This window comes from Glycine max, chromosome 9, assembly GCF_000004515.6.
Source record: "Glycine max cultivar Williams 82 chromosome 9, Glycine_max_v4.0, whole genome shotgun sequence".
NCBI lineage: Eukaryota > Viridiplantae > Streptophyta > Magnoliopsida > Fabales > Fabaceae > Glycine > Glycine max.
Window position 1 is genome coordinate 3,827,290 of NC_038245.2, and position 27,088 is coordinate 3,854,377.

The window sequence follows — 27,088 nt, forward strand, 5'->3', positions numbered from 1 at the left end:
TACGTTAAAAAATTAATAATTATGAAAAAGTAGACTTTTTTTTTTAAATAAGTGAAATTTTAATACCCTTTTTTTCATATTAAGCGATGTTTTAGATTTTCAATAAAGCATTAAATATTTTATTTCAATTTAAACCCAAATAAATAGTTAATTTGATGGAGTCACTCTTCAGATAAAAATAAATAATAAAGATAGTTTATTGAAAAAATTCCCACTTCATAATTCTTAAATTAAAAGAGTTATTATTTATATCATTTTATTTATGTAAAGAAGATAACAATATCGTTTTTACGAGAGTGAAATAATTTCAATGACTATCATATTTATCTTTTATAAATATAGCATGTTGTCATCCACTCGTCCATTTTTTCAACCAAATTATTTTATCAAGTTGTGATAGAAACATCAGAGTTGTTTGTGGTTTTACCTTGTCATAGAAACTTCAGTACTAAGATATTTTTCCTTTGAATAATTCTTCTTCGAACTCGCGTATCAATGTATGGTTGCTGACAAGTGTAAACATCCCAATCAACTTGAAAACGAACGGTTCAAGAAAAGTATAAAATTGTAATGATTTTGATCACACTTGTCCTTTTTCTCTTGTCACATTGTTCTGAAGGAACGAATGAATGCTAATGAATTGTGTTTCTCCCTAACCAAACTCATCAATGGATGGTAACGGTTTAACCCAGTTCATTTTTTAAAATTCATTAAATTTGTAAATAAAATTTTATATTTTTACATTTTATTTTATTTAAATTTATATAATTAAACCCACTAATTTTATTTTTTTATAATTTGCATCCACTGACTCAGAGTTTTAGATCTGCCACATATTTAACCTACAAAAAATATTTGGCTCATGTTATTCTCACTTTCCTTTTTCCTATTCCCATCCCCTGCTTTTATACTTATTTTTCCATAAAATATCTTTCACGAAAACAAATTTCTGTTGTTGTTGTTGTTTTTCTTATAAAAATTATCGAGTTTGCTTTTTTTTTTTTTGACAAAATTATTGAATTTGTTAACGCTTATAGTTATTTTAAAAGGGATACTAATTATAAATTCTGACTGGTTGATAATGATAGTGTATTGAAAATAATTTTTTTCGGTGAAACGCCAGTAATGTAATTTTGGTATATTTTTATTAAATAATTTCTGTTAATGCTAATGTTCTTTGCTTCTACTTTATTTGTTTGGTTAGAGCTTTTTCTTTATTTTTGGTGCATGTCCTTTTTAATTTGCTCAAAGTAACAATGTGCACCACATCTTAGCTTAGGGGACTCTGTTATGTCTTCTGACACTTTTTGATTGGTAGGGAAGAGCCCTACACATACCCCTTTTGAGATATTGTTACGATTTTGCTGATTCGGTTAATGTATATAGTTAGATTTCTTGTACAATTTGTGCATTACAGTGAGAGGAACAAGTTCTGTAAATATGTCAGGAAGTTGTTTGAACACAACTCATAATAGGTTAATCTAGTTGAGCTTTAGAGAAACTGTAAAAAAAAAAAAAAAACTCTCACCATGGTAGAACAGGAACAAATGAAGTATTATAAGTAAAATATTAGGAGTTTTAAAAAAATTGCTCAAGTTAAAAGTCATATAAATTCATGAATAATTTTGTTCTCAAATAAAGTTTGAATTTTGATATGTTATGTATGCATTTTGATCATAAGAAACTAATGTTAGTAAATTAACATAAGGTGTGGGATTAATGATGGTGACATGATTAGATTAATGATGAAAACTTTTTAAGTACATATCCAATAGATGAACATTATGTTTAATGAATATATTAAAATAAATTAAATTTGAGAAAAGCATTCATTTGTTATCTTTACAAATATTGAATGTACCTTTGATAAAAATCGAAAAAAGGTACAAACATCATAAAAATCTTCACTTTATCTTTCCTAGCAATATTTTTTTAGTATTTTGTTTATCATGACAACATAAATATAAATTTGAATTATTATAGATTATTTATTTCATTCATGATCCTTTGTTGTAATTAGAAATAAAAAGAAATGATGAAGGGTACTATGGTAAAGGCCTCAAACATTGAATCGTTGAATACAATTATTATTTGGAACCAAATTTTTTGTTTACAAATATTTTCTATAATTCATTTTCTCTACTTTTAGTAATCTATAAGTTTAACGATACAAATTATTTTTGAAAAATACAATTATTTAATAGTTTCTTTTTAATTTTATACATAAACTGTGTTGTATAATCTAAGTAGCATAACTTTAATTTTAAACCAAGAGAACATTTGTAACACTATATTTTTTTTAAGATTATTATTTATTGAGTAAGTATATATTTTAATTTATTAATTTTTATATATAAAAATTCATGGACAAAAAATGAAAAGAAAATGTTTATCATGTTTTCTTCTCTCCTTACTTCATATTGATGATGTGAATATGAAATTACATAAGTGTAAAACAGTCACAACATTAATATGATTATATGTTCTAAAATTAGACTTATATGTTTAATAATGATAGAAGTAGGTTAATAATTTAAAATTTTTATTTTTTAAATGTTAGTATATATGAAATATATAGTTTACAAAAAAATATTTCATCGGTTACTTTAATAAATTATAATAAAATTTAATGCTAATACATTGACATTATACAATTTTCAATCAATCATAAATCATATGATTTTTAAAATAACTTATAATATATAAGGAGCTGTGAAAATAATGATGTAAGACCTTTTTGTTACATTATTAATACATCACCTATTTTTTAATTATAATATATTATAATATTTGATATATTCTATTTTATAATAATAATTTAAAAAAAAAACTGAGAATTAACATATTTAATTTTAATAAAATGCTCATAATATTTTAAAATTCATTTACAATAAATTTTTTTATAATAAATTATAAACTGATAAAATTTTTATTTTTAACATCTTTTATATATTTAAATTATTTTTTTATATTTAAATAAACCCATAAAACGCATGAATATTACATGTGGCCACAATATTGAAATTTACTATACTTTCTATTGCATAATTATGCTCTTTATGCGTCACTAAGACAAATCTAATTTTGATTTGAATATATAACATAACAACATCAATGGACAATGGCTCAAAAGAAACTCTTCAGGGAACAAACGGGCACACAAAAAGTAAACCCCAAAAGGGAACCAAAATGTTGAGCCATTCAATTCATCAGCAGCATCTGTGCATGTTGGGCAATAATGCAACAGCCACACTATATTATGCGATTTTGGTTATTCAACAAAGTTTTATACTATTAATAACAAAAATAAAAGATTTAATTGTCAATTTGGTCTCAAATATTTTTAAATGATTTAATTTGGTTCTTAAATTTTTAAAATGTTTAATTTCATCATCAAATTTTTGAAAATAAATCAATTTGGTTTCTAAATTATTTTAAATTATTAAAAAATCGACAACTAGTACTGGTACAAAACTACTGATAGAGATTTATCTGATAACTATGTTCTTTTTAAATACTGACAACTAGTTTGATGTTAACTATTTATTTAAAAATTACATTTTTTTTATTCTGATTAAACATTACATTTGATATATTATAAAGTTATCTAATAAAGATTAATAATTCAATATTTCATCTTAATTAAAATTTTAAAAAAATAAATTTTATGTAATGTTTTAATAATAAAAATATTAATGGTAATTTATCTAACTCATCTTAGGTTGCATATCTTATATTCATTAAACAAAAACAATTGGTTCCTCTAAAAAGACAATAGGTCATAATAAAATTTTAAATAAGAATATTAAAAAGCATTTAAAAACCTAAAAATTTATTCAGTACTTTCTTTTTCAAAAATAAAATATAAATTATTTCCTAGGAAAACTTCAAAGAACACAAATTATATAAAATTTAATATTTTCTCCGACTAAAATTAAAATTCTATTTTTTAAACCGCTATTTTTTTAAACTTAAATAACTAATATTGACAGTAACTGTGAAGATAAACAACACAAATGAAATAGTATTTATTAGGAGTATACTTAATAATTGATTTTAATTATTTTGTAATTTATTTTACTAGATTCTGATTTATTTGGTAAAAAACTAGATGTATTTAATAAATAAATTATTTTATAAATTTAATGTCTATGGACTTTTACACTGTTATTCAATTATAACTCACCATTTGAATTATTTTATATGTTTTATTAACTTTGATTTTCATAAATTAAAAAAAATATTCCTAATAGAAGTGAGTCACAAACTAAAATTAATAGTAAATGTTATAAGTGGATCAATAATAAAGTTATCAAAATTTTATGAATCATCTTTTTTTCATCTAGAAAATCTGAATACTTAAATATCTGAATCGAGATCCATTAGGAACAAATGGTATGTTTAGAAATTAATAATTAATTTATTATCAGCTAAAAAGAAGAAAAGAGAAAGGTGTTGAGGTGTTTGGAGGAAAAAGAATGAAGAAAACCGGGATTGTTTCAGTTAGACCGAAACGTGAGCCATGAAAGACTATTCCACACGCACGCCACTTTTCTTCTCCTTCTCTACCATCCGAATTTCTAACGACCTCGCTTTCTTTCTTTCATTTCAACCCTCGTTTATTAATCTTCTTAACCCTTTTTTCTCTTCTCTCCCTTTGATTTCACATCCTCTCTTTCACAGCACTATATATATTTATATACATATTTGCGTTTTTCTGCGTTTGCATAGCTGCATTCTGAGCTCCTTCACTCTGTTTGGGTTTCGCTTCCATTCTCCGCTATCTATTCGTAAGTGCCTCTTTTTTTCCCCCTTTTTTCTTAACATGTGTGATGGAGTTTTTGTGTTCTCATTTCCTTGCCTTTCTCTCTTGTGGGTTTTGTTTGTTTTGCAAAAACAAAAAAACCGAATGCCCAATTGGAATTCCTTGAAAAAGTTTTGATCTTTCCCCCTCTTAAAATTAGGTGAAAGAATCACCCAATGGGAACTGATGATACAAAATGCACTTTCCAGGTGTTACTTTTTTGTTAATTAGATTCTTACATTGTTTAAGTATCATGATAATTGTCACTAATCTCTCTCAATGAAGCTTCACTGAGAGTCAGATTGCAACTGAGTAAACAAGTTCATTGTTTCAATAATTTTGCCTTTTTTTTTCTTCCCCTGTCTTTACTGTGAACAAAGGATGATGAATTGATGTTCTTTCTTCCTCTTTTCTTTGTGGCAGACTTTAACTGTATGGAAATTGTGACAGATAATCTGAGGTTGAATTATACATGTGTAGGTTACAACGAATGGATCAAAGCTTAAATTTTATTTTAATGAATTTCTTTCAAGGAATGAATCTAGTATTAGTTAAAGCTTAAATTTTATTTTAATGTTTTTCTTTTCCTTTTCCAGTTGTTGTGAATAATTTGTTTTGGTTTATGTTGTTGCTATACTTGTCATGGTATCATGGACCTTCCTCATATTTTATGTCTGTTATAAACTTTCTTCGTATTCTATAGCATGAAATCCTCTTGGATGGGCATCAAAATATAAAATCTTATTTCCTAAATATGGTTTAAAGGATGCAAACATAAATATCTGAGGAAGTCTTACTAAAATGCTAGACACTCATTTCTACAGATTTATGTTAAGGAAGTGAGCACTGATACTGTAAGGTTCTTCAGCCAAATGTCTATAATGTTTTAGGTCTATTATGCTTAATTTCACCCCTCTCATAGATTTACTTCAAATTGGTTGTATTGTTTGAATGCTATTTGTTTTTGTTCTAGCTAAATTTGTCTTAGTGTTGTCGTTTCTTTATTTGAACTGATGGCAACTAGTCCTGTATGTGGTTCAGGCTTTAAAGTTTATTGAATGAAAACTGTTATCGTGGCATTATTAAGTATATAAATTGAGCCCTCTTTCCACAATCTGGAAATTCTTTTGTTTAAGTTTTCTATATAATAAAGTGGCTCTTTCTAGCAGTTTACACACACATCGGAAACATATCAAGTGAGAGTGTAAGAGCATGGAAAGAGTTAATCTTGACCAAACAACCCTATATGGATGGTTAGGATTAGTTTTTGAGTAAAACCAATCATGATCTTCCATTTATTGTTGTTTAGTTAAGATTAAACCTTCTCACCTTTGATGCTGACTTGATATGTGTGTGTGCGTGTGTGTTGAAACTGTTCAATTGCATTTCATGTGTCTGAAAGTTCTCTTTAGACCTAAATACCAGTGATGTGATATTGATAGTTTTGAGAATGAATTTCTTAAACCAGGAGATGAGCATGCTTAGTCCTGAAGGTGAACTGAAAATAAGTTTTGGCTATCAATGCAATAGTGATAGAGCTATATCTTGTAATGAAATCCAAAGAACAAGCAGTTTCTCTTGGTTGTCTGGTGCTGCCTTAAGTGCAAATGCTACACTTGCCAACACAAACATCTGCAATGGTGTAATAGGAGAAGAAATCCTTCCAAGTTTGGACTCTCCTAAATCGTTTCGTAGGGTGCCCTCTTCACCAAGTTTTCCAAAGTTTTGACATGTTATCATCTTCTGTCAATAGTAGTTTGTCAAACCTAAGTTGCAGCCCATCCACCCCAAGTAATATGCTTGAATATGACCCTTTTACGTTAAGATCCATAAGTGCTCCTTCCAGAAGTGAAGGTTTTCTTAATGGCATGGAAGTTCAAGTTGCTGGAGGAGCTGCTGGTGAAGATAGAGTTCAAGCAGTTTGTTCTGAAGAAGATGGGTGGCTCTTCTGTGCAATTTATGATGGCTTTAATGGGAGAGATGCAGCTGACTTTCTGGCCGGCACCCTTTATGACAGTATCATATCTTATTTTAACATGTTATACTGGGATTTGGAACCAGATTCCCTAAAAGCTTCTAACAATGAGAGTATGGGTGGATCCTTTCAATATAATTTTAATGATAGTCTTAATCTTCAGGAGCGTCAATCTCTGTCAAAAATTAAGGGAAACAATTCTAGTCTTGACTGTTTTGCAAACAATATTCCACATTCCAAGTCGAAAGCATCTCCTAAATCATTTTCACAAACTACAGTACTTGATGGCCTCCAACATGTTCTTAGTCAGGCTGAGAATGATTTCCTATACATGGTTGAGCAGGAAATGGAGGAACGTCCAGATTTAGTTTCGATTGGATCTTGTGTTTTACTTGTGCTTCTTCATGGGAATGATTTGTACACACTTAATCTAGGCGACAGTAGAGCAGTGTTGGCAACATGCATCACAGATAACAGTTTGAATGCGAATGAGAGATTGAAGGCTATCCAACTTACAGAGAGTCACACTGTTGACAATGAAGCTGAAAGAGCTCGACTTCTTGCTGATCATCCTGATGATCCTAAATATATTTATATACATATTTGCGTTTTTCTGCGTTTGCATAGCTGCATTCTGAGCTCCTTCACTCTGTTTGGGTTTCGCTTCCATTCTCCGCTATCTATTCGTAGTGCCTCTTTTTTCCCCCTTTTTTCTTAACATGTGTGATGGAGTTTTTGTGTTCTCATTTCCTTGCCTTTTCTCTTGTGGGTTTTGTTTGTTTTGCAAAAACAAAAAAACCGAATGCCCAATTGGAATTCCTTGAAAAAGTTTTGATCTTTCCCCCTCTTAAAATTAGGTGAAAGAATCACCCAATGGAACTGATGATACAAAATGCACTTTCCAGGTGTTACTTTTTTGTTAATTAGATTCTTACATTGTTTAAGTATCATGATAATTGTCACTAATCTCTCAATGAAGCTTCACTGAGAGTCAGATTGCAACTGAGTAAACAAGTTCATTGTTTCAATAATTTTGCCTTTTTTTTCTTCCCCTGTCTTTACTGTGAACAAAGGATGATGAATTGATGTTCTTTCTTCCTCTTTTCTTTGTGGCAGACTTTAACTGTATGGAAATTGTGACAGATAATCTGAGGTTGAATTATACATGTGTAGGTTACAACGAATGGATCAAAGCTTAAATTTTATTTTAATGAATTTCTTTCAAGGAATGAATCTAGTATTAGTTAAAGCTTAAATTTTATTTTAATGTTTTTCTTTTCCTTTTCCAGTTGTTGTGAATAATTTGTTTTGGTTTATGTTGTTGCTATACTTGTCATGGTATCATGGACCTTCCTCATATTTTATGTCTGTTATAAACTTTCTTCGTATTCTATAGCATGAAATCCTCTTGGATGGGCATCAAAATATAAAATCTTATTTCCTAAATATGGTTTAAAGGATGCAAACATAAATATCTGAGGAAGTCTTACTAAAATGCTAGACACTCATTTCTACAGATTTATGTTAAGGAAGTGAGCACTGATACTGTAAGGTTCTTCAGCCAAATGTCTATAATGTTTTAGGTCTATTATGCTTAATTTCACCCCTCTCATAGATTTACTTCAAATTGGTTGTATTGTTTGAATGCTATTTGTTTTTGTTCTAGCTAAATTTGTCTTAGTGTTGTCGTTTCTTTATTTGAACTGATGGCAACTAGTCCTGTATGTGGTTCAGGCTTTAAAGTTTATTGAATGAAAACTGTTATCGTGGCATTATTAAGTATATAAATTGAGCCCTCTTTCCACAATCTGGAAATTCTTTTGTTTAAGTTTTCTATATAATAAAGTGGCTCTTTCTAGCAGTTTACACACACATCGGAAACATATCAAGTGAGAGTGTAAGAGCATGGAAAGAGTTAATCTTGACCAAACAACCCTATATGGATGGTTAGGATTAGTTTTTGAGTAAAACCAATCATGATCTTCCATTTATTGTTGTTTAGTTAAGATTAAACCTTCTCACCTTTGATGCTGACTTGATATGTGTGTGTGCGTGTGTGTTGAAACTGTTCAATTGCATTTCATGTGTCTGAAAGTTCTCTTTAGACCTAAATACCAGTGATGTGATATTGATAGTTTTGAGAATGAATTTCTTAAACCAGGAGATGAGCATGCTTAGTCCTGAAGGTGAACTGAAAATAAGTTTTGGCTATCAATGCAATAGTGATAGAGCTATATCTTGTAATGAAATCCAAAGAACAAGCAGTTTCTCTTGGTTGTCTGGTGCTGCCTTAAGTGCAAATGCTACACTTGCCAACACAAACATCTGCAATGGTGTAATAGGAGAAGAAATCCTTCCAAGTTTGGACTCTCCTAAATCGTTTCGTAGGGTGCCCTCTTCACCAAGTTTTCCAAAGTTGGACATGTTATCATCTTCTGTCAATAGTAGTTTGTCAAACCTAAGTTGCAGCCCATCCACCCCAAGTAATATGCTTGAATATGACCCTTTTACGTTAAGATCCATAAGTGCTCCTTCCAGAAGTGAAGGTTTTCTTAATGGCATGGAAGTTCAAGTTGCTGGAGGAGCTGCTGGTGAAGATAGAGTTCAAGCAGTTTGTTCTGAAGAAGATGGGTGGCTCTTCTGTGCAATTTATGATGGCTTTAATGGGAGAGATGCAGCTGACTTTCTGGCCGGCACCCTTTATGACAGTATCATATCTTATTTTAACATGTTATACTGGGATTTGGAACCAGATTCCCTAAAAGCTTCTAACAATGAGAGTATGGGTGGATCCTTTCAATATAATTTTAATGATAGTCTTAATCTTCAGGAGCGTCAATCTCTGTCAAAAATTAAGGGAAACAATTCTAGTCTTGACTGTTTTGCAAACAATATTCCACATTCCAAGTCGAAAGCATCTCCTAAATCATTTTCACAAACTACAGTACTTGATGGCCTCCAACATGTTCTTAGTCAGGCTGAGAATGATTTCCTATACATGGTTGAGCAGGAAATGGAGGAACGTCCAGATTTAGTTTCGATTGGATCTTGTGTTTTACTTGTGCTTCTTCATGGGAATGATTTGTACACACTTAATCTAGGCGACAGTAGAGCAGTGTTGGCAACATGCATCACAGATAACAGTTTGAATGCGAATGAGAGATTGAAGGCTATCCAACTTACAGAGAGTCACACTGTTGACAATGAAGCTGAAAGAGCTCGACTTCTTGCTGATCATCCTGATGATCCTAAAACCATAGTAGCAGGGAAAGTGAAGGGAAAACTGAAGGTTACAAGAGCTTTAGGAGTGGGCTACCTGAAAAAGGTTGGCATTATTTTTTATATTTTAGTCAATAAGGTTCCAAAAGATTTTGAATTGTGATTTTCTTTATTTAAAGAAGCAAATACACAGGTTATTATAAAGTTTTAATAATCCTCTGATATCCAAGCTACAAATGATGAGTGGATGGAAGAAGTGTTGAGTTTGCTGGTTTATAAACCCCAATTATTTTAAAGAGACTTGATTTTTCTTCTTTTTCTTCCCCACAGAAAATTCTGAATGACGCATTGATGGGAATCCTTCGAGTTCGTGATCTTAAAAGCCCGCCATATGTTTCTACTGATCCATCATTGAATGTGCACAAAATCTCAGATTCTGATCAATTTGTTATAGTTGGGAGTGATGGCTTATTTGACTTCTTCAGCAATGATGAAGCAGTACAGCTTGTAGAGTCTTATATCTTGAGAAACCCTTTTGGTGATCCAGCAAAATTTCTTATTGAGCAACTAGTTGCAAGAGCAGCTGATTCTGCAGGTCATTTTTTAAGTTCTCATACTAAATCTAATTTTCCTTGCATGAATATAAATTTATCTTGTATTATGGTTGGTTACACAAGTGATTCTCTTGCAGGCTTCAGCATGGAAGAGTTGATGAATGTTCCGGATGGGAGGAGGAGGAAGTACCATGATGATGTGACCGTAATGGTGATCATCCTTGGGATGAATCAACGGACTTCAAAAGCATCAATTTGCCTCTAGAGACTGGCCAAAGAAAATTTGCAATATCTGAAGCTTTTCAATGGACACCTTGGACAAGTGGTATTTCTTAGGAAGTTTTGATATTCATAGTGTACATAAGACATATAGAACTTAGAATCCTTGGTTCCTTTGGTATTTCAAAATTTTGCAGTATTTTTTCTATTTGTTGGAACATGAATTATAGAAATGTTTTGCTTGTATATAATATATTAATGAAATTTAGCTTTTATGTTGAAAAATACATGCTTTATATTTTAATTAAAGTTATAAAAAACCTATATTAAAATAGAAATCAGAAGATTTAAATAAAGAGTACAATTGTTACTTAAAATACTTTTCTTATGAGTTGATTTGCTTTATATTTGAATTGAGAAACATGCATGCTCCGAGTATATGAAAAGAAGTAAAAGAATGTAAAATTTAAGCATGCATAAAAATAAAAGTGCTTCATTTTTTGCCTTTCGGGACTTCCCTGGGCGGAATATGTATAGTCTCTTGGTTTCCTAACATTCTTTTTTGTAGTTTTTGATAGGAAATGATGAAATGTTTTGAATTTGGATGCTCTCAGTAATATGATATGGTCATATGAAATAGAAAGATTATCTGTTCACAGAGCTACTAGCTATTGGTTTTGTATAAGGGATGGGTACCCCTCGTACCCTTTGTCCTCTTTTTTAATGAAATGAATTTCTTTTGCTGATAAAAGATTATATAAAATAGAAAGATACAATTTTTTTTATAAGTGAGACTTATTATGATACAAATTATATCCTTCTTATCATGTTACTCAACAATGTAAAAGAATCAAAATTCAAATATTTTTAAGGTTGCTTTTTTTTTTTTTTTTTTTATCAAAAGTTGTGATGGACCTTTTTCAAATCAATATAAAATCTTAAAAATTAATTTAGTATTTATATTTAAACTAATTTACATTTTTATGTACATGAATTTCTAACATTGTTTGAAGTGTTATAAAATTCCATCATAAAAGTACATGAATTTCTAACATTGGATGCCTTTTAATCAGTTTTGAAAAGTATCACCTTACTGGTATTTGTCTTGTTGAGTTATTCTTTTTCACATCGATGCATGCCTTTATATTTCACGAAGCATAACCTTTCCAAACGCAAAACAAATCCTTCGCTTCAGGCTTCTAAAAATTGACTAACGATACATAGTTCTTTTAATGATTTTGTATTTTATTTCATTGATATACACAATGGTTTAGGTTCACATGTAAATCAACTCACATGGATTAGTGTACCGATATCCCTCCACCCAAAATGCATGATGGATTATGGTAGAAATAAAAGAGGTAAGAAGAAAATAGATAATATAGAAAGATTAAGTAATAGATGTAATAAATGACATGATAGAACAAAAAAATAAGGTAGAAATCAATTCGAGATCGTTATCTCTTATTTTGTGTTTGGATCAAGAATTTCAAAATTTTAAGGAATTTGAAATGTTTAAAATTTGAATTGCTTTGATTTTAATTTCTTTCATTTTTCAAATGTTTTGTTTGGATAAATCAATTTAAATTTCTTTCATTTTAAATTCTTTGTTTGGATAGGGCAATTCAATTTTCTCCATATACAAAATTTAAATTTTATATTTTAAATAGATGAAATTTTAATATTAAATTTTATAGAAAATAAACACAATCTAATTTTAAAATATTAATTAAAAAATATTTTCAATTTTTAATAATTTATAAATATAAAATATTTATAATTTTAACTAGAATTATTTTGCCTAACCACAACTAGTAATGTTTTTAAACCGACATCAACCAAGCCTATTTTTCGGTCGACATCAAATAAGATTTTTTTTTGTCAAAGTATACTGGGAATATTTGTCAGCTGACATCAGTTGGGACTATTTTTTTGCTAACGTTGGTTGAATCTATTTTTCAGTCGATGTTGGCTAGATTTTTTTATCAACGTTGGCTAGGGTTTGTTTGGCCGACACCGGCTAGGGTCTTTTCGAACGACATTAGCCAAGGTTATTTTTAGCCAACGTCGGCCTAAAAAATCATAGCAGGCGTTGACAAAAAAATCTACCAAATATCGGCTAAAAAATAGCTGGGTCGATGCCAACTAATAAAACCTACCTGATGTTGGCTGAAAAACATCATTGGTCAATGTTGGCCGAAAAATCCCTAGTCGAAGTTGGTTAAAAAATAGCCCTGATCAATGTCGAACAAAAAATCCTACCCAACATCGGCTATAAAATAGCCTTGGCTGATGTTGGCTAAAAAATAGTTTTGACCGAAAAAACTCTAGTGGATGTCGACTGTAAGAACCTAGTCGATTTCAACTAAAAATAGTCATGTCCGATGTCGTTCAAAAATACCTAGTTGGTGTTAACAAAAAAAACCATAGCCAACATCAACCAAAAAACCTAGCTAATGTGGTTAAGAAATAGCTCTGGCTGATGTCAGCCAAAAAACCCTAGTCGATGTCAGCAAAAAAATCCTAATCGACGTTGGCTAAGAAAATCTAGTTGACATAAGCCAAAACACCCTAGCTAACATCGGCTAAAAAATAACCCTAGCCGATATTGGCTAAAAAAATAGCTTTGGCTGATGTTTGCTAGAAAAACCTAGCTGATGTCGGCTAAAAAACCCTAACAAGTGTCTACTCAAAAGTTAGTCATGACCGATGTCAGTAGAAAAAATCTAGCCAACGTCGACCAAAAAAATCATTGGTCAACATCAACTGAAAAAACCTGGATGACAAGGATCAAAAAAATCCTTGGTCGATGTTAGCAAAAATTTCCCATGACTGATGTCAATGAGAAAATAACCCTAACCAACATCATCTAAAAAAAACCTTAACTTTTATCGGCAAAAAATAGCCTTGGTTGACATCATACAAAAAATTCTAACTGAAAAAATCTCGGCCAACGTTAGTAAAAAACAACTTATGTCAATATCGATCGTAAAAATTTTGGTCACCCGTAGTTGTGAGTGTTGAGCGAGAAAGAGTCGCGAGCAAGAACGTGAGCATCTCCAAAAAAAGAATTTCAAATTCTATATTTTTTGAGAGAATTTGAAATCTCACTGTTTTAGTCAATCAAAATGATTCATAAAAATACCAAAAATTAAATCTCATTTTAAATACTCTATCAAAACAAGTTATTTTATGATGAATCATCTTAAATTCCTTGAAAAAATAAATTTTCCTATTAAATTACTCCATCTAAACATACTATTTAGTGTCGTGACATGTTGAGGAATTTAACAAACTATAATGTTTGTTTTGTTAGGATACAAACGAATTTTGTCGTTCATAGTTTAGCTAGAGGAACAAATTCCTATGACCACTATCACTTTTGTGATTTACCTAATTTTATTGCTGCGCAAGTTACTTTGGAAATAATGAGGCAATTTTTATCAAACGAAAAGAAAAGAAATGATATGGAAGAGAAAGACTATATTTGTTTCCTAGATAAAACTGCGATAGCATGAATTTCAATGCATATATAACAAAAACAAAATGCTTTTACAAAAGTAAGTTGCAGACAACCCAATGATAACGCAAACGTGCACAAAGTGGGAGGATTATAAGTATTTTCCCAAACAAAATGAAATATGCCAAGGACAGAAATATGCAATAAATGAATGTTTTAAAAGGAATATGTGTACCCTCCAAACCAAGTTTAGTGGCCAACCTCAGTTTTAGGTAAATGCAACTGAAAGCTTTAAGGGAGATTGTGAAGCTCAAAATTTTGTTCTCACTAAGGAGAAGAAGTATCAAGGAGTTTTGACTCCTTCAATAGTCACAAATTTCAACCAGTCCTCATATTTCTAATCAAGTTACTGTTAGCTCGAAGAATCCATTCGCATATATTCCTTACAATGGTAAGATTTTTTTTCCTACCATCTATTGGGGTATTAGATAGTGGTGCAATTGGCATGTATCTTTTTCTTCTTATTTTCGTATAAAACCCTTACCTATAAAATTGTGTGATGGTGTTGCTATATTTACTCATTCTTTTTGCTAGTTCCTGTTGTTACAATGATTTATGGCAAATCGAAAAAATTACTGGTTAAGTCGCGGACAATGTCGCTTTCTTTAAGATGTTTCGTGATACTGCCAAAAAATTGTGCAAACAGACTATCAACCATGAAATTTTCAGGATAAAACAGCTCAGATCACTGTATAAGATTCTCACTGCACTGAGGGAACCTTTCTAGAATTACACCCTCTTGTATGACTTGAAAAGTCACTCTAAAGCCACCCGAAAATATGACTTGAAAAGTCACTTTAATAGCAAACCGAAAATATGACTTGAAAAGACACTCTTATAGCCAACCAAAAATACGACCTGGATAGTCACTATTATAGCCAATCGAAATTTTAGAGCGACAGAAATAAAGAGGGAGAAGTTTGTCGGAAATGCATCAGCTGAAATATGGGAGAGAGAAAGAAAAGTTGAGAAAATGCTTCTCGACTGAGACAAGAAAAAAAATGAAGAAAGGGGCTCTCTATATATAGGGAGTGAAACACTATTCAAATGTTTATCTTGAGCGATGTGAGACTTAAAACCTTTTTTTTTCTCCTTTTTTTTTCAAACTTTCACTCATTTTTTCCTTTGTTCTAACAGTTCCCCTCTCACTCAACATCATAGATATCCTGAGCAATGTTTTATATATTCCTTTTCTTCTCTTTTAATTTGATCTTCATTTCAAAATTGACAGAATCCTTATCTTGTGTCTTATGTTTTGATTCAAATATCTGTGATATCCAAGAGAAGAGTACAAGAAGGATGATTGGTTCAGCTGAAGCTTTCAATGGATTATACATCCTATAAGAGTGTCTCACTTTCCTGTTCTTTATTGCACCAAGCCAATTTCTAGTCATATTATGCTATTGATCCTATTAATGTTTTACCTACCGATGTTTAACATCTTAGGTTAGGACATGCACCCAATTTCTGCTTAGAAAGTATCCAAGATAAATTTTCTTTCAAGAAAAGTAATAGATCATACATTTATTATTTTTGCAATATTGCCTACTTTTTTTTTATCAACACAATTAAATCTAATGAATGTTTTGATTTGATACATATTGACATCTAGGGTCATTATTTCATCCCTTCTGTGCATGGTCATAAATACTTATTGATGATCATATTCGATAGATACACTTCTATCTTATGAAATGCAAAGCTGAAGCATCTAAAATATGTAGAACTTTGTTTCACTTGTTCAAACTCAACTTAACAAGAAAGTTAAAATAGTAAGAAGTGATAACGGGTTCAAATTAATTATCATGACTAAGTTCTAAGGAATGGCATTGAAAAAAAAATTATGTGTTATGTCAAAGGATCCCCAAGCTAGGGACTATTTTTCCATTCAATTCAAACCTACAACTGAAGGCATATGGTAAAAACAATTGGACATCATGCCATGACACTAGATAGGTGATTGACTTCTGTGAAGTAAAGTACCAAGCAATGACAATTGTAACATGTAAAATTCAATAGCTAAGCTAACCTATCTTCTTTAGGATTTCAGGGTTGCTTTTAAAACTCATTCTTTCCTTTTCTGTGATAGTTAATCTCCCCTGCATATAGTTACGAATTCAATCTTCCTTAAATAGACAAAACACATTAAAGTGGATTATCATATAGTGTGAAAAGAGTCTACAAGGCTAGCTAATTCATCTTCTTCCTGTTCTCCTCTTCACGATAATTGGCATATGCATATACTAAAGCTTTAAGTCTTCAAGCTTTTTGTCGAATTGTTTCTAAGGTGGGTCTAATTAAAATATATTCTCCAACTAGCAAGGGGTAACAAATGATACACATTTGGTGCAAGATTGACTCAAAATTAGTCATTTTTATACACTTTGTGTTTTTCCTTTTCTATGTAAATATTGTTAGTTAGGATGTTTACAGACTATATTTTATTATTTCTAATTATGTATTTGGTAGCATAGGAAAATATTCTCTTTAGTTATAATAAGGTATAAATAGATAATTTTTGTACCAATTCAAAAACCAATGGAATTATTTCATATTTTCACCATTTTTTTTGTCATTTCATTTAGCTTTATTTTCTGTTAAAAAAATATATTATTTATTTTATTGATGAGTTTATAAAAGAAGAGGTTACAAAAGAAAGAGGACACTTTTGGGGTACATGTTTAATTTTAAAGTTTAGAATATTAGATTAATTGTCACTCATATGTTAATTTAGACCCGACCAAAAAGTGTTTTTTTAGTGAATTTCAACTTTTGCTCCACAAATAAAGAGAACACGCACATGTCTCCAAAACTTGAACCAAACTTGGCACAAATCACGGCTTAGCCACCAAGGAGTGTCCCCGTAGGTGGAGTATAATGTTCAAACAGTACACTATTTCAATATTGAAAAATTAATGTGATATATAATACTACTGTGTATAATTATTTTTACTTTTCACTTTTTTTTATATCTTTTTTCATACATATATAGAAAAATATATCCTAAAACCAAACGACATAACTTTTTGTGGTCCTGCTTTGATAACATTTTCATTGTTCAAAATTATTCAGTCATAATTCCCAAGGAAGAATTTGTTCAGCAATGTTGATTTTGGTGGCCTGCATTTACATTTCAGAATTTTAGTAACGTAGCTTTTGATAGTCTGCAACTCTGCATATATACACAGTTCCTTCACCAACTGAGATTCGATCTAACCAATCGAAGGGACTAATCTGTGAATTAATATTCGAATTCTTGTTAGAAAAAAATGTACATATTTACTACCTAATCATACATCTTAATAAGATTGCCTTAAAAATAACCCACTGGATCAGGCCTAGTGGTTGAGATCAAGATAGAAAACATGACATGATAAGTTTAAACCTTAGTGTGACTATTCTACATTCAATAAAAAGATGGCTTTAAAAAATAGGTTAAATTAATTTTTTAATCTTCTAATTTATTTTTTAAAATTAATTTGATTCTTTAATTTTTCTCAGATTTAATTTAATTATTTTAATTTTTAAAATTTATTCAATTTAATTATATTATCTAAATTGAGTTAACGATGTTAAGAAGTTGTATTTTGTAATGATTTAAAATTATCATAAAATAGTTTTAAACTGTGATAAAATATGTATTTTCTAACACCTTCAATTTAATTTAGATAAGAGGACTAAATTAAAACAAAAAAATATAAAAAATTAAATTAAACTTGAAAAATAAATTAGAAAAAAACTAATTTAACTAAAAAAAATGGGGAAAAAATACATTTCCTTCCTGAGAAAGTGTGCTACAAATTAGAGTATTAGACCCTCCCCTTGGGCCTTTTTAGGACTGCAACAGGAAACAAAGATTCTTGTTCCAAGTTGCACAACTTGAACCAGTTTCCAAATTCGACCCACCTGACATTAGATGTGTCCCCCACCATATTCCTTTTGGTTTTTCCCTTCTCTCTGGTCCATTCCAAAGTGCACTATTTCCTCTTAAACCATCAAGAGAAAATGTCAACCTTTAATTTATTTCATTTATAATCCACATATTGCTTCTTTCTTCTACTGCTTCAACTTTGCTGAAACAGCTTTCCTCAAAAATTGCGCTTTTGCACATGACAATTTTTTTCACCTGGATTATCTTGGGGGCCTTATCCTTTTGCAAATGAGCATATAGATTTTGATAGGAGATACTTATCCCTAGCCACCATAATGCAGTCAAACTTTGAAGGAAATATGACCCCGTTAACAATCATGATGATATGCACTTTTTCTTGTTACCATCACAGAATTTCCTTCTCCTAAATTTGAATTTAATAATGACATATATGATTATCAAAAGGTGCCACATTAGGCCATGGTTTGCAATTTGCTACATAAACAAAGCTAAAACCAAATATAGCAAATGTCACCAAAACACTTTTAACACTTTTTTTTTTTTAACACGAACTCTTTTATCGATAGTAATATAAAAACATTCTGATCTTTGTTAGATATCACTTTGTTATGCTGTATAACCCCATTTTTAAATTTTTTTTTTATCACTTCACCCTCTCTTTTGTTTTTTATTCTCTTTCACCACTTGCAACATATAGGTACACATCTAGTTAAGTAAAATTCAACATAAATCTAATAATTTGTAATAGTCAACCAATATATGGGTTCCATTTCTTATTTGGTGGATGTCATTCCTAAATTATTGGGATCCACATGCAATATAATAGATAAAAATAAGTGTGTTAAAAATAGTGATAGAAAACATAGTATGTTTGGTTTGTAGTTATGCAAATGTACATAAGAAGAAAAAATACAACTTTTTCTTATTTTCATGTTTTAGAAGGTGTGAACCTTGTTTGTAGTTATTCTTGCAAACGGATTTCCAAACGCATCTTTTTTTTTTTTATCATCAATATTTCAGTTTTTCTGACGTGTAAACAGCATGACAATCACTATATTTTCTTGATTATGGTCAGGAATTATAAGGTTAACTTAATAGCTACGAAAAAAAAATTTAAAAATTGAAGAAAGAAGAAAAAAAATATCATAAATTCAAATCTTCACACTAACATTAGATAAAAAAAAAAAAACATTTCCTCATCACAAAAATATCAATGTCAAACTATCTAGGCCATAATAATAATAATAATAATAATGTCCATGGTACAACATTCTCTTTAGTCTTTACTTATAAGTCTTCACATAACATAACAGCCATTAGCATTTTCATCACTGAAGATCTCAAAGGAAACCAACGGTGGTGATTGAAATTGATAATGACCATCATGGTCTAGACCAGCACACGTGTAGGGTGAAGATGGAACATAGAAATAATAAGAAGGATAAAATCTGTTATAAGCTGCAACATTAACCATCGGAGGATAGTAACCAGTTTCTGGGAACGACAACGATTGCTGACGTGGAGGGCTCACATTCACCTGGCCCACAAGATCCTCAAACTGCAATCCAGTGTGTGCAGGTGCACCAGTAGATTCTGCTGCTGCTGAACTCAAACTACTCTGAACTTTCTTTTTCTTCTTCTTACCAGAACCACCACCCTCCGCCGGAACATGGTCACCGGAGGGGGACTTTTCCGGCGAGTTGTTGCTGCTCTTGTTCACACTGCTACACTTGGCAGTGGTAGTAGCATTTTTTTCAGCTCCCTTGTTTTCCAAGCTCTGTGGTTCTCTTGCTTCATTCTTCTTCTTCTTCTTCTTTTTCTTCCCTTTGCCGGCGATTCTTTCGTCGTCGAGGTTGAGATTCTCCGGCCATATCTCGGCGTGTTTTCCGGCTCTGATCAGTTTCCTGAGAAGGATCTCTACACCAACACTTCCGGTGACTGTTACTTTCTGCTGCTGTTGGTCTATTGTTGCAGTGAAAACACCTACAAAAAGTAGTGTAACATTTATTTTTAGAATTGGGGTTTGAATTGAACCTAATTCAATTACAAAACTTAACTCATGTATGGTATAAGAGTTGTCTTGGCTTATATACACCTTTGGTGACATTTCTAACAAAAGCTAATAAATTAATATTTGCTGATAAAAAAGACATTATTTTGTTCTTGTCATTAGTCAGGATCTATAACATTTTCTTTTGTGTGTATGCTACCCAAAGCACTGTTTCTGTCTTCTGGTTCAGAATGCTATGTGGGAATAATAGTGTAATTTACTCGTGCATGGGAAAAACAAGTGTACGAAAAAATAGTTGAAATAATGAAATATGAAGCTAGTTTTTTGTTTTATTTTTCTAGCAAATATTTGTAGAGTACTGCTAGACAAAGAAAGGGAAATTTTCTGTTCAAACTGTGTGGTATATACGGTACCGTCAATGCTCTTCAGAACTTTCTTTACTTTCCTCCTGCAACCTTCACAGTGGATGGAAACTTTCAAGAACCATGTCTAGGAGAATAAAAGAGAGTTAAATAATTAGCTTTAGTGTATTAAAGAAGATAAATTTGAAGAACCAAAAAATGTGTACACATATGCATTATTATGTGTCTTTTAATTGAGGTAAGGTAGTAAGCAGTACCTGATAGTTCAAAGGTTGTGAAGCAAGTTGAGGAGGTTTTGCATCCATTGAGAGAAGGAAGTAGAAGTGCTTGAAACTTGAATTGAAGGATTGAAGGGATTTGAGACTTGGAAGGAGAGAAAGAAGAATTGAGTGTGGGGCATGAAAAAAAAGAAGGGAGAAAACGCCAAGAAAGTACTTGGGGGTGTGCACTCTGTTGGGGAGCAAAGTGTGCAGGCAAAGATGAATGGCTATCAAAGTATAATGTGACAATGACACAAGGACACACTGCTCCTACTGCATTATTTTGCAATATTAGTGCATGCATGATTTTTTTTTTCTACCTTCCCCTTCTTGCATTTTTATTTAATCTCTATCTTCGGTTGAGGTTAATTTTAAAAGAAAAGTAGGATACTAGGAAAAAATAGTGATCCTTTATTTTTATAGGCACTCGTGTACTGTGTTAATTATATTTATATTCACTCTTTCTTTTACCATGCTTGCATTGTTTTCTTGTCTCTTGTAGCTGTACTGGGCTTTTGTTTCATCTGCAAGATATTTGTTTGTTGTTTGTAGGAAGCTATTTGTTATGCTTCTAGAAGAGATTCTTTTTTGTAACTTTGTTATCTACATTTATTATTGACACATCTATCATATTTATCATGGATAATAGTACCAACTTTTTAAAAGATTTTTCTTAGCTATTGACCTAAGTTGGATTAGGATTAAGTTGTCTTCACAGTATGCCTTGAGAAAGCAGATATCAACTTTCTTGCACGAACAAACACATGGGAACAAAATTTCAGGTCCTTGAGTGTTGATTTGACCAACCCCCATCCCCCAACCTAGTTTATAACCCATTTTCTTCTGTTTTTTTAATTTTATAAAGAAAAAAAAGCCACATGAAAACAAATTACTCATTTTTTAACGTATGTAAAAACCACACCATATTTTTTGTGTCACTGAACTATTTAAATATTTTATATAGTTTGACATTTTTTGGGGAGGGGGAGTGGGGGGGGGGGGGGGGGGGGGGGGTCCTCTATTCTAGGAAGCAACAGAGAACCAATAAATAATGAGGAACTAGGAATAAGAGCCAAAACTTTGGATGAAGAGGAAGTGAATAAATATATGCCCTGCATTACAATTAAGGAGAAAAAAGGGGCCCTTCATTGCTTCTACTTTGAACAAAAATCACTTCATTTGACCTCACTTCACTCAATTTACTGCCAAGAAAAGCAAAGACTAGTCTGTTCTCAAGTAATCCATGAAGGAAGAAGTGACTGCAGCAAAATCTAGGGAAGAAAATGTTCAATCTAAACTCTTATATTTTCTAGCCAATGCAAGATGACCAAATTTAACATAACCCCTTGAACATTGGTTACAGTGTTCTTTCATCTCCAGTGTCTACATGCCACATCAAAATGCTTCCCACGAGGAAAATCAGCATGTCATGTACGTTCACCTGAGAATGACATTGAAACCCAATTCTCAAGCAATGCATGTACAAGATTCAGGTAAGAGTTGACACTCTCTAGCTGATATTATTGATTGGCCATTTGAAAACAAAAACTCTCAATATATAGTTATTTATCAAAACAGATATGTTTGTGACAATATTGCTGATTTAGTAAATTTAGTTACGGTAATTATCCTTTTTGCTCGATGGTTTTTCTACTATTCAAGGTAGTGAATGCAGGATTCATGATTGTACATATTCTTAAAAAACATTTAAAGAGTATAAATTGTTGAATAAAAATAGAATAATAGTTTTGTACTTTTGTTACATCTTTTAACATTTTCTTTTTACTCAGAGACTTATGTTTTGAAACATATTAATACATATAATTTTTTGATTAAAAAACAAGGCGGTATAAATCAAATTCTTAAATTCATCACAAGTTTTAATCAATATCGTAGAAATATTAATACCATTTATAATCAAAACTTGACGAACAAGTGAAAACTCACCAATGACTTGCCTAATCCATGTATATCCAGCAATCAACCATTACTGCAAAGGTCAGGTGATACAAATTGCAGCAGAATTTTTACTGTGGTGAAAATTGGAGAATGGACAAGGACGAGACAAAAGCAATGGTTCATGTCCCATCCAAAACTGCCCTTTTCCAAAGCATGAGGTAAGCTTGTTAAGACCTTATAATAGTAATTTGGTAGGTAAACTAAATAAATCGGCCATCAAGAGTTCAGACCTTCCACCTTTTTAAAAAAAACAAGAATCATAAATACAAAATAAAAAATAGTTAAAACTACGATAGTTATGCTTTAAAAATATTATATTTTACTTTTTTATAATTATGAAAGTTCAATGCATTCTACCTTTTTATGAAAAAAGTTTATAACAGAACCTTAAAGTTTGCTGGCAACTCAGTTAGAAGATATGAAAGCATACCATAATTTGTTCAAGTAAATATCGATTATACCCAAGGATGGGTAACGGGAAATTTACCATTGATTTAAATCCTGCATTATACCCAACAGTAGTAATCAAACATATCAAATATCTACCAATAATACAGAGTCATTCAGCTTCTCTAGGGTGTACACTGCGAGTAGCAGATACTCCAAATTAAAAAGGCCATTTAATTTTCAGTTACTTTGCTGCTATTATCTTCTTCAGGTACCACCACCTGTTCTTCCTTCACAATTTCTTCAATCTTTGTTTCCTGCGATGGAGCATGCTTGACATCTGAGACATCTTGAAGCTGCAATGCATTCATTGATGTCAGCAAGTTTAATAACTGAAAAACAACCTAGAAGTTGTAGAGTCAAATGATTCTCCGAAAGACTTTACCCCCAGGTTTCTTAAGCTAGCAGTAACATCTTCTTGTTGCTGCTGCAGGGTAGTCCTCAGATCTTGAAATTCCTAATTTCAATTTTATCAATAAATAAATTACATACAACAAAATCAATTTGAAAGAGAGAAAAAATCTAGAAGCACACTTAGTCACTTACTGCTCTGAGTTGGTCCACTTCAACATTAAGTGTTTTCTTAAGTTCTGACAGCTCCTGCATGAACAAAAGAAAACTAATCAAAAATTGCAAAATAACAAATTTACAACATGCACAAAACTAGAGTGAAGCCGAAGTAACATCCAAACCAGTTAACCAGTCATAGAAGAGAGTTCAGCTACCTACCAATATAACCAGGAAAGCAAGACACGAGGGGCAAACCTATTGTCTATTAAATCTTTAGTTATGACCACAGAATGAATGGCATATGGACCCTATCTGAACTAGGCAAAATAATAATAAACATAAGCCATGGACCATGAAAAATCCTTTCATTTACGAAAGTATTCAGAGAAAATTATATCATCTATCAACATAATAAAATATCATAATTATTGCTTGTCGATTGTTCAACTCTGAAGGTTAAAATCCAATAAATGGGCTTTTGACCAAGCTAGCTATACTTAAAGAAGGGACAAATACATTTTAGGTCCCTGTATAGCATATATACACATTCGTTTTGGGTCCCCGTATAGCATATACATTATTAAAGGTAACTGAGTTTGAATTCTGAGGATTTTTCAAATCCCAAAAACACCCGCTGAAACCTGAAGAGCTCCTGGTTCTTTCAAAGCCGTTCTTCATCACAAAGGCATTCAAGCCTTGCATTTCAGGACATGAATTAGCAACAGTCAGGGACTCAGGTTATATCTTGGAACAGACAGCCTTCAGAAAATAGAAATGAAGTAGGACACTTTATAAATTGGAATTCGTAACATAAGATAACAGAAACAGAAGAATAGGAAAGGCAGAGAATTTAAGGAGACAAAGAATGAAATAGAAAAAGGAAGATCAAGAGAGCTACATAACACGACTTGTAAGTTGTAAGCTTGCAATGAAAAAAGGAAAATGATTGGAAAATCTTTTTAAGGTGAAAAATAAATCCAACATAATTTATATAGAGAATGAACAGTTTGCAGCCGATGGAGCAACATTGCAGGTTTTCTTCTAGTCCTATTATAAAACAGCAATGTAAAATCTAACATAGATTATGAATGATATCACCTTTTTCCAACCACACTCAAGGGTGCACTGTACTAACTCCAGAAACCCTTACACTTCTAGAAAGGATGGATTCACAACAGTTGGTTTTTTCTTCGACTTAGGAAAAACAGCCTCTGGGCAATGGGGTACGAAGTTTTTTTAGGAAAAACAGCCTTTGAAAAATATCTTAGCAGTTCTAAAATTGACAAAATCAAATACAAACTTGTTCAATAGGAAGATAACAATAATGAAGGTAAAGGTTTCAAATTACGCCCCCAAAGCTTTCCTATCTGATACACAACAGATTTGGCACATGAAATGCCTAATCAGGTTAATTATACTAGCAAAAGCACGTGAAATGTTATTGTCATGCAAATACAGAAACAAACTAATTGGTAAATCACAGTTGCCATTTCCCTGGTCAGCACGGGGTTAGGCAGAAACAAATTTACAAGACAGAGCCAGTATAAACATATAAACACACATCAATACATGAGTCCATACCCACAAAGGCAAAGACATTCACCTAATAATTTCCCTTAAAAGCACAAAATTCATCATACAAAAATAAGTTTGCATAGACTATCTTATGTGCACCCTAAATGGTACTTTATATTATCAAGAGTACAAGGCATGACAAACCAAACAGATAACAATGAAAACTCAGAAATCTAAGAGAAGATATTTGAGAACAGAAAATGAGAGGGAAGAAACTTTAGTGAATGTTAGGCTTTAAAGGAACAACATAAGAGAAAGGTGAGAGTGGCAAAAATGAGGATGTTAAGATGGATGGGTTGCCACACAAAAGAACAAGATGCAAAATAATTATCTCCAAGAAAAGATTGAGATAGGACCAATTGAGAAAAAGATGACAGAAAATCAATTAAGGTGGTATGGACACATACAAAGTAGGTCATGAGAAGCACGACTAAGAAGAGGAAAACCAAGGAAGGACTTTGGAGAAAGTTGTCAAGGGGGATCTCATGATATTATTCTTGAAGCTTTGGTTTTGAACCAAGTGGAACAACATTTGATCTATATAGCCAACCTCGCCTAGTGAGATAACATGTTTCAAATTGCAATTAACATGTCCAGTCCTAACATGTCCTCTTTGGAAATGCCCAAAATCATGGTTTAAAATTGCGGCTCACAACCACAACTGTAAGTAACAGTCTTTTCACCCACCACGACCACAACTGTAGTTGCATCAGCTGAATTTCCCACAATCCACAATATTAATGACCGCAGCAAAACCATAACTACAACCACAATTATAAACCATGCCCGAAATCCAAATAGGCAAAAACCAGAGTATGTTTAGAAGTGAGGTATTGAAAAGAAAGAGAAAACAATTAAATTTAAGAGTAATATAATTTTATAAAAATAAACAGAAAAGTAAAAATTAAGTATATACTAATCTATCATTTTTAATAAAAGAAATTACACGACAAATTTCCTATATCAAAAATCTTTTAATTTCTTTTATTTTAGGGAAAATAAACTAAGGAATGTGTATTAGAAATTGATCCCCCCCCCCCCCCCCCAACCCTCCTTTCATTTTTTTGCTTCCAAACATAGCCTAACAAAAATACATCCAAATACACAAAGAACTCTGATAGAACTAGTGATATAAAGCACAAGAATCATTTTCAGGCAAAAATCTAAAGCAAAATGTTAATCGTCATCACTTACATCGCGATAGACCTTGACTTGTGTATCCAACTTAGACCTCCAACTTTGCAAATCCTACAAATAGATCCAAACGAACAAATTAAAAAAAAAAAAAAAAACACCAACAGTGAGCTAGCAGGTAGAATTAGTGGACAAGAATGTTCATAACTTACAGACAACAGCATTAATTAATACGAAAAAGAAAAGGAAAAATATCACACCTGTTTCAAACTCTGAACTCTGCCCAGAAGCTCCGATCTCGATTCATTAAGTTCCTAAGAACAATACACCAAGAAGATTTAAAATGCGGGGAATTCCATTTACGAATAAAGTCACACACACACACACACAAATCTTACCTCGATTTTAGAGGTAATGGGAGTGATGTTCTCCTTCTTCTGAAAAAAAGAAAACAAACGGGAGGGATTATTAGTACGGATTTTTGAGGTTGAAAAGTGATGAAACGAAGAGAAGAAGACATACGATGGAGAGAGGAAGAGAGGAATCAGGGTTGGCCATTGAGGATGATGGGGTCGGAGAATTGGGAAGAAGAGGGTTTCGTTGGTTTGTTGTACTAGGGTTTGATTCGGAGTTGGAATTTGAATCGG

General features: G+C 31.6%; 3 protein-coding genes and 1 pseudogene across 3 annotated transcripts; 2 read left to right on the top strand and 2 right to left on the bottom strand.

The window, feature by feature from the left end:
- The first annotated feature begins 4,446 nt into the window (after positions 1-4,446).
- On the top strand, positions 4,447-7,497 carry LOC121172797 (probable protein phosphatase 2C 40; annotated as a pseudogene).
- LOC100791404 (probable protein phosphatase 2C 40) lies at positions 7,373-11,056 on the top strand. The gene is made up of 4 exons (XM_041005361.1): positions 7,373-7,465; positions 8,941-10,104; positions 10,329-10,593; positions 10,690-11,056. Exons 2-4 carry the CDS (start codon positions 8,944-8,946, stop codon positions 10,815-10,817), a joined length of 1,554 nt encoding a protein of 517 aa, XP_040861295.1. The 5' UTR covers positions 7,373-7,465; positions 8,941-8,943; the 3' UTR covers positions 10,818-11,056.
- Positions 11,057-19,326: 8,270 nt separating this feature from the next.
- On the bottom strand, positions 19,327-21,394 carry LOC102666396 (heavy metal-associated isoprenylated plant protein 35). Its single transcript, XM_006587938.3, has 3 exons — positions 20,814-21,394; positions 20,608-20,683; positions 19,327-20,166 (listed from the first exon to the last, which is right to left on the bottom strand). The coding sequence occupies exons 1-3, from the start codon at positions 20,859-20,861 to the stop codon at positions 19,481-19,483; spliced, it is 810 nt and encodes a 269-aa protein (XP_006588001.1). The 5' UTR covers positions 20,862-21,394; the 3' UTR covers positions 19,327-19,480.
- Positions 21,395-23,213: 1,819 nt separating this feature from the next.
- Positions 23,214-27,088, bottom strand: LOC100306099 (uncharacterized). The gene is made up of 7 exons (NM_001250587.2): positions 26,964-27,088; positions 26,840-26,878; positions 26,702-26,755; positions 26,502-26,555; positions 23,769-23,822; positions 23,608-23,679; positions 23,214-23,518 (listed from the first exon to the last, which is right to left on the bottom strand). The coding sequence occupies exons 1-7, from the start codon at positions 26,997-26,999 to the stop codon at positions 23,396-23,398; spliced, it is 432 nt and encodes a 143-aa protein (NP_001237516.1). The 5' UTR covers positions 27,000-27,088; the 3' UTR covers positions 23,214-23,395.

Excerpts from the sequence above, each read along its gene's own strand:
- LOC100306099 (NM_001250587.2), bottom strand. The coding sequence starts at position 26,999 with ATGGCCAACCCTGATTCCTCTCTTCCTCTCTCCATC. Across the intron at positions 26,879-26,963 it reads CCTCTCTTCCTCTCTCCATC|AAGAAGGAGAACATCACTCC; the intron begins GTATGTCTTCTT and ends TCTTTTTTTCAG. Across the intron at positions 23,823-26,501 it reads AAGTCAAGGTCTATCGCGAT|GAGCTGTCAGAACTTAAGAA; the intron begins GTAAGTGATGAC and ends TTGTTCATGCAG.
- LOC100791404 (XM_041005361.1), top strand. The coding sequence starts at position 8,944 with ATGAGCATGCTTAGTCCTGAAGGTGAACTGAAAATAAGTTTTGGCTAT. Across the intron at positions 10,105-10,328 it reads GAGTGGGCTACCTGAAAAAG|AAAATTCTGAATGACGCATT; the intron begins GTTGGCATTATT and ends TCTTCCCCACAG. Across the intron at positions 10,594-10,689 it reads AAGAGCAGCTGATTCTGCAG|GCTTCAGCATGGAAGAGTTG; the intron begins GTCATTTTTTAA and ends ATTCTCTTGCAG.
- LOC102666396 (XM_006587938.3), bottom strand. The coding sequence starts at position 20,861 with ATGGATGCAAAACCTCCTCAACTTGCTTCACAACCTTTGAACTATCAG. Across the intron at positions 20,684-20,813 it reads CACAACCTTTGAACTATCAG|ACATGGTTCTTGAAAGTTTC; the intron begins GTACTGCTTACT and ends TTATTCTCCTAG. Across the intron at positions 20,167-20,607 it reads AGTTCTGAAGAGCATTGACG|GTGTTTTCACTGCAACAATA; the intron begins GTACCGTATATA and ends TACTTTTTGTAG.